At 40.0% G+C, this 7,419-nt stretch overlaps 2 protein-coding genes across 3 annotated transcripts in view; both read right to left on the reverse strand.

Moving 5' to 3' along the window:
- LOC104499700 (histidine decarboxylase) overlaps window positions 1–869 on the reverse strand; it is a gene marked incomplete at its 3' end in the record, with an annotated part of 8,454 nt that extends 7,585 nt beyond the window's left edge. The window contains exon 1 of the mRNA XM_010143245.1: window positions 837–869. Coding sequence (XP_010141547.1) covers window positions 837–869 — 33 coding nt within the window. The remainder of the gene's footprint in view (window positions 1–836) is intronic.
- Window positions 870–3,724: 2,855 nt separating this feature from the next.
- The window catches only part of GABPB1 (GA binding protein transcription factor, beta subunit 1), a 14,990-nt gene continuing 11,295 nt past the window's right edge, over window positions 3,725–7,419 (reverse strand). Inside the window, exon 8 of one of the 2 annotated variants that reach the window (XM_010143244.1) lies at window positions 3,725–5,502. In XM_010143244.1, the coding sequence (XP_010141546.1) occupies window positions 5,350–5,502 (153 nt within the window). In that variant the 3' untranslated portion in view covers window positions 3,725–5,349. The remainder of the gene's footprint in view (window positions 5,503–7,419) is intronic. The other variant, XM_010143243.1, reaches the window with a different exon arrangement.

The raw sequence follows: 7,419 nt of genomic DNA on the forward strand, positions 1-7,419 counted from the left end.
CCTAGAAGAGGCAAAGAAAGCATTTCAGTTGCAGAAAGACTAACTAGCAGCACTAGCACTTCACACAACCTGTCATTAGCGTTGGACAGGGCTGGGAATACCGCTCCCAGGATAGCCCCGGGAATTAACCTTCCTCCTAACACACTACTTGTCCCATCTAATCACGCAGGGACACAGCTCCTAGAACAGGCTTCATGGAGACAGAAGAGATTCACAGGGTTATTTCTATGTCACCATGGAATAGTTCAAATGTACCTTTAAAATACAATCATGGTACAAGCACACGTTGTTTGATCACTGAGAGGACAGACACATTTTCTTGCCTACAAATTAACCGAAACTACATTTCACAAAAATTAATTTTCATTATGTCCCATGCTTCCCTGTCATTATAGCACAAGCCCTTTTGCATCCTCTGAAAACAGCTGCACTGCTCCACACCTTTTCTCCATTTTTCAGGCAACCTCCTCCAGCCCTGGGACCAAAGTTCACATCCCATCTCCGGAATCGTGCCAGCATCGCTGAAGTTTCGCAGTGTCAGCTGGGCAAGAGCTGCTGTGCACAACACCTTAGCACAAGGTCATTCAGAATCACAATCTTGCAGCTTTCCCATGGTATTTTAAATGTTAAGACCAAAAAGCCCAAGTTATCCACTGACTCCAAACTCACTGATTTAAACTCAACCCTGGGACACATTTTTGTCTCAGCAAATCTAAGTCTCAAGGACATGCACACAAATAAAGTACATATCCCACCCTGATTTTGGGTACCACTCCCAGTCCTACAACAGCTAATCTTCATAAGCAAATGCTACTATTTCCAAGAGCAGAGGATCACTCACCTCTCCATCTGTACTCCTCGGGCTCCATACTGATTCCTTCTGAAAGCACCTCTTCAAACCTGGGCCAAGACCTTTCCGGAGCTGTGGGCAGTTTGGTCTGGTGCCTGCTAGCCGCTTCACCCTATATAGCTCCCTTTATCTCTCAGCCTCACGCATTCTGGAAAAGGTTTAATGCAGGCAGGTTATTGGTGAGTGTTTATGTAACTCCTCCCAACTGAGGGCTTTTGTATGTTCTCATCTGTGCTCTTTTGATGTGTAAGATAGAACATTTCTAAGAGGAGCTGCCTCTGCGCTAACCCTTTCCCATTTTCAAACAATCTTTCAGAAGCCTCAGAGTCATGAATATAAGACATTAACATCAGACTTGCGGGAGGGAAAAAGCTCAAGGGCTTCAAAACCCAAATAAAAGCAGCCATGTTAATTTAGTACACCAAACTACTGCGCTAGCAGTAGTCATTAAAACGAGGCACCAGCACGTAACAAATTTGACACTGCATGAGACTTCTTTACCTTTTCCTTTTTTTATTCTTAAAGAATCGTAGGACTGTGTTTTCCCAAGAAGAGACTACACCTGCATTCCCACAAGCCTTCAGTCCCTCTGCTGTCAGTCCCTTGCTGCTAGAAGGAAAGGCATTAGCATTACTGCCAGTTCCAGAACTGCAACACAAAGGGGCAATGATCCTCTCGGTGGATTTCCCACCCTTCCAGATGAGACCAGTTACACTGCAGTGATGTTCCTCCACTGGTATCACCCGAGATTGCTGACCTGGGAATACACATCTTTTCTTCCCCCACACACTGTCTTGCTTTTCTCACGTAAGATACTCATGAGCACTGGGATTTGGCCTTGAATCTCCAGAATTCCTCCAAGTCTCCCATCTGGATTGTTCTCAGCATGGAAGAACAGCCATGTAGATTCCCCCTTTTTTTAGGGCCTGAAAACCCATCCTGACCTATCCTTGGCAGCACGACCTTTGACACTGTACTCAACGTTGAGCACTTACCTCCTCCAGAAGGAACTCACTTGCTCTACACTGATACCAGGCAGCCCTGGGAACAGAGAGAGGTAGGACTTGCGGACTAAGCACCAGAAATAAATTATTACGTAGGATACACAAATTATTACGGGACAATACTTGGCTTGCCCTGTTTTTGCTATACCCTAGACTCCTGCTCCGGGCTGTCTCTGTTGGAGACAGGGCAGCAGGCTAGGCAGACTCTTTGTCTGATACATGACAGCAGTGTCTCTGCTCTCATCAGAGAGAAGAGATCAGGCTGTCAGAAAAGCTCTGGTTTCCTGCCTCATGTTCTATAATGCCGTCTAAATGCTTCTATTACTCTAGAAAGTTGTCACATCTTTCTCCACAATGTACTTTCAACAGAACAATGTGAAAATCTTTCCTAGTTTCTGCTGCGATTAGATATTTGAGAAGAAACTGTTTCGGAGATATGACAAAGATGCTTCGATACACACACATCAGATTAATACACTGAAATTTTTAAAAAATTGATAAAAAAGGCATCAAAAGAATGGCAAGAAGTGCAGAAAAAAACATACTACATGCCTATTCATCTGGTTTATCTTACATTTCTCTGGAAACATTAGTCAAAAATGACAAGTGCCCACACACTTTATGAACCTTTCTTGGCTTTACTGTAAATGTAAATAAAAGGGTCAAAGGCAGCAAGAGGGGATTTGCATCAAGCTCAGGAGCAACTCAAGAAGACCGGAGAGCTCTCAAAATCTGCGATTCTAGCTCATTACCAGTAGCTCATACACTCCTTTAATACGCGGACGTCTGTTCAAGGAAAGCTGGTAGCTAATTACATTTATGATTGCAATTTGGAACAGCAAATAAGGAGCAATGCTTTTAACAATGCTTTCAGAGCTAAACTATACAATAAATATTGCCTGTGACATAGCCTACGCTTTTGCTCAAAGGTGATAGTTCCATCAGGTTGGTTTCTCGTTCTGCGCAGCAGAGAACAAACAGCAGGTCCTGTTTGGAACTAGAATAAAATGGGTGATAATTAATTACAGGTAGGGTAAATACTGCTGGTGATAAATAAATTTTTGTTATAGCTACGCTGCACTTGGAAGGATTTTGTTACAGACAATGAGGAATGAATATTTGCTCACAGGAAGCAGAATGAATAGAAAACGTTCTTTTCATTGTTTGCTACAAAGGTCTGTGCCGTCAAAACCGTGGGAAATTCTCCATTTGGACGTGGGCGTTACCACTGCTCAGGCTAACACTGAAAGTCTTATCGCTATTAAACTGTAGTTAAGTTTGTGGGATGCGAGGACACAAACGTCATTTTGATCACAGACTAATTCAACGCCTAATCACTACATTTAACTTGACTATCTGGTTCCTGCATTCGGTATGACATAATGGATAGTTTCTGGGAAAAAAGAAAACAAAAACCCAAGAAAAAACCATAGAATTTAGCAATTTCCAGTTAGTCACTGCACAAAGCTTGCTACAAGACCTAGCACCAGCTGAGCATGATTATAGCCTTTAAAACAATTCTTCTAAAAACCACCATCGCAGACTTTCCATTTATTTATTATCTTTTCATTAGTTTGGGGTCAAATTTGCCAATCAGGATAGAATTTGTCAAAGTTATTCCAGTACTAGAAAATTTAAGATTCTTTCCTTAGCGCTAATTCTATAAAGTCAAGTCAAAGTTTGAAGAAGGAAGATTTTAATTTGTACCAAATAATGTAGTTCTCTCCCCACTCCTCCCTCCTAGCTTTGAAGGCCATTCTAGGCCTAAAATAATTTTTTCATATTTTTCTGAATGCCCGCCACAGTACGCTTTTGTCCTTACAGCGTGCACACAAAGCAACCAAAATGGAATTGATTCTACACTATTATGTATGTGGAAAAGATATTTAATTGTAAAATAGAAAAAGTAGGCCAGAGTACAGTTTTAAGGGTAATTCGTCTGTGTACAGTATAGGTAAACTAGACTTTTTGCTTAAGTTTATATAAACAATTCCATAAAAGCAGTGAAACATGGGACAACAAAGCAAAGCACAAACAGTTTTATCTTACAAAAAAAGGAATCTGCACAGTAGTTCAAAATTTAATGTAACACAGCACTGAACAATCTTAAGGCAGCTCATTCTAAGCGCAGGACTAGAAGCCAGGAACTCCTGAGATCTATTCCCAGGTCTACCACAGGTTCACGTGGTCTTAGGCCGGTCATTCAACACTCCCTGTGTTGCACTTATACCAGTTATAAAATTGAGACAGTAACACTCACTTACCTGCCTCAGGCAGTACAGTAAGGGTTCTTTTAAAAGATTTTACAATGCTCTGAAGATGTAATGTGCTATATAAATCTTAAGCATAATCGATCACTGTACAGACACACACACAGTATCACAGTGAAGAACAATGATGCCAGTTAAGAAAAGCATCCCTACAACATAAAAAATTACTTGCCCAATTAAAATGCAAAAGTCCGTTTAGAAAAAAAGTAGCACTGAAATAACTTCAAGGCTATTGGGGAAAAGAGATCAATGGGAACATTCTAGAAGAACTACTACTCGTGTTCCAGTGGAGACATTCTTTCCTATTCATTACTGAACTCTGAAATGTTTGTACAGGTAAATTGCAAGACACAAAGTGACGTTTCAATGCCTCCACTACCAAATTTTAAATTGCCTGTAGTATGTAAATTAAGATTATTTTGTTGGTCTTCTTTTTAATTACATTCTTCCAAGAAATATATCGTCCACAATAAAACTGCCTGCTAGCTTGCTTCAAATGACCTATAGGCTAAACATTTTTCTCATTTTTTTCCTCATCGTTGCTGAAAAATATCTATGCATGATGTATGTGTAGAAATTATAAAAACATGCAGCATATGTACAAACTGAAAAGTTTAAAAAATATTAGCTTCATATACATGTAAATCTACTTGGATATATCTGAAATTAAATATAAAAACTTCACCACCTAAAATAAAAAACAACCAAAAATGGTTTTCAGAAGAATCTGAGACAACTCCTTAAAGCTGTACAAAGATTTCCACCTGGAAATGTCTTATTCAGAGAAGTTTAAGTTGTTACCATGAAGAAATAACTGTTAATTCATTTTGTCACGTAATTAATTTTCAAGTTGTCAGCTTAAATCAACATCACCCTTAAAACTGTTCTGTTTTTCAGAAGTTAGATTCATACTAAAATCAAAAATTTCACAAAAACATTGGCTTCTCATGTTTCTGGATCCCTTCAAAAAGATTTATCAACTCATTTTGAAACTGTAAAAAAACCAACTATTTACAGTATTTCATTTTAAATACTTTTCACAATTTCTAAATTCAGAGTTTATATGTTACAAGAAATTAATCAGAGCTCACGGCTTAAGTCCAGTTAGCAACTTGTAGCATCTTCTCTATCATGTAATCCTGTGTCTGTACCTATATAGTGTACAGTTCAAGATTGTACTGCAGGTTTTTGAAAGTAACAGGCTTTGCAGTATGTTCATTTTTTATTAAACAGCTTCTTTATTAGTCTGGAGGCGGTTCATTGCCTCTAACTTCTGCCGATAGGCCTCTGCTTCTTGTTCTTTCTTTAGGAGCTGCTGACGGTATTTTTGTGCTTCTCTGTTTGCCTCATCCAGCTGTTTCTGAAGAGTTTCTCTTTCCTATTAGAAACAGAACCAGCAATATTTTGTCAAATATATAGCAAACAAAAGTTAAAATGGTAAGTACTTTTCCTTTACATGCAGCTCAAGGGTATCATGTAGAAACTGTTCAGTTCTTACTCGGTCAAACCTAAACGAATGCTGCTGTGTAAATTAGATATGAACTTTCCCACCAGCTGACTACCCACAATGAGACTTGAAGTGTAAATAGAGTAAACCCAAGGTTTTGGGGCTGCAAAGATACCAAGCAAGTCTTAATGGAAAAGGAGTGAAATAAAAAAGCGGAAGCACGGCAACTGAATATTAACATAGTATGTTAACTTTTCTCCAGTGACTCAATTCTCTTTGTTACTTTTTAAAATGGGAATCCAGTCTAACAGGATTGTCCCCTTCTCTTGTATTTCTAATCAGCCAGTATAATGAAAAACTGCTACTTAGCAGCAGTTTGCACCAGAAAGCATCAGCTGCCTTCTAACCAAAATACACACCACTTGTTTCTAAATGAAATTATCCAAGTGATGGATACTGTGCAATCCAGAGGTATAATTACATCCCCAGGGACATGACATTTTTATGAATTAACAGGGATTGAGCTAGAATAGCCTTTTCAGTTCAAAAGGAGTAACGTAAGGCTCCATCGTGCATACACGTTTGTTGGGGATGGCTATAAAATGGTCTCCTATCAAAATAATACACAAAATGCCACTTCATAAGCTGCCTTAGGAACTAAAGAGACTATTTCTACCTCTGGTGACGTAGGTATTGTAATTTTGTTTGATGTTACACTGAGCCCAATTGAAAAAGCAATTTGCTTGGAAAATAGTTTTGGTTTGATCTTCGACCAAATGCCATTTCACTACAGAGCACTGATTTCAAATTATTCTTTCCACAGTAGTTGTTAGGTAGCCACAGGAAGGAGGTTGTCAAAGAAGCGAGCTATCTCCCGGAAAAACAAAACTCTTATCAAAACCTGAGGCCTCGTCAAAGAAAGTTGCCTTTTCACCTTGTTCCCATTCTAGCAGTTCGGTATCACGTTCCCATTTAATACACCAAACAGTTGTTACAAGTTGCTTCCCCTCCACACCCATAACAGCATCCCTATTCTTCACCTCTTTGATGCACTTGCATATTTGCACGGTCACAGCCTGAAAATACGAAATACTCTGCCTCCCTTCTACTTGCTGCTGTTTTCAGTACTTGTCACAGCCACATTTAGCAGTCACATGCTGTGCTGCGTGTGCCAGAATATAATGACATAGGTGATCAGAGCACTGCTAACAGCTGCACCTGTACAGCAAAAACAGCAGGTGAAGGAGAGATGTAACGAACAGGCGATGAGGACTAGCTATAATACAGAACAGAACAAACTCCATTACGTGCAACTGGATTTTACACAGGGCTTTTTAAGAGATGAAGAAGACTAGCTCAGGTTTGCTTCTTTTGGAGCACAGGCTAACAAAATGAGAGCTCATCTGATCCTGCTTACTTACTTGCTTCCAGCCCTGCAAATTTGGAGATAAATAAGGGGAGCCAACAGCTTATGTAAAACAGCCTCATGGAGTAGGCAGCTGGTGAAAAGAGCTACAAGACAATTCTCAGGGATGCAGTCAAAACAGTTGATCGTGCTACATGGGGAAAGCAAGCTCTCCCTCTCGAGGGCACTGAGCTCTGGGATATACTGAGCTGCGCATTATCTATCTCATTAATTTGTCACGTAAAAAGCCATCAGAAATCTAATACTGTCAAGAAGCAAAGATGCTCTATATACTGGACAGCTCACTGGCCAGTGGTTCTGCAGTGCATCACAAAAAGCAAGGCGCTACCGCTGCTATGGAGTGTGTGCAGACTGCAAACACCTGAGGGTGCAGGGGTTCTCAGGCCACACCTTACGTGTATTTCCCACAGAAGAGGGAAAGA

Source organism: Buceros rhinoceros, unplaced genomic scaffold (assembly GCF_000710305.1).
Source record: "Buceros rhinoceros silvestris isolate BGI_N320 unplaced genomic scaffold, ASM71030v1 scaffold10119, whole genome shotgun sequence".
Taxonomy (NCBI): Eukaryota; Metazoa; Chordata; class Aves; order Bucerotiformes; family Bucerotidae; genus Buceros; species Buceros rhinoceros.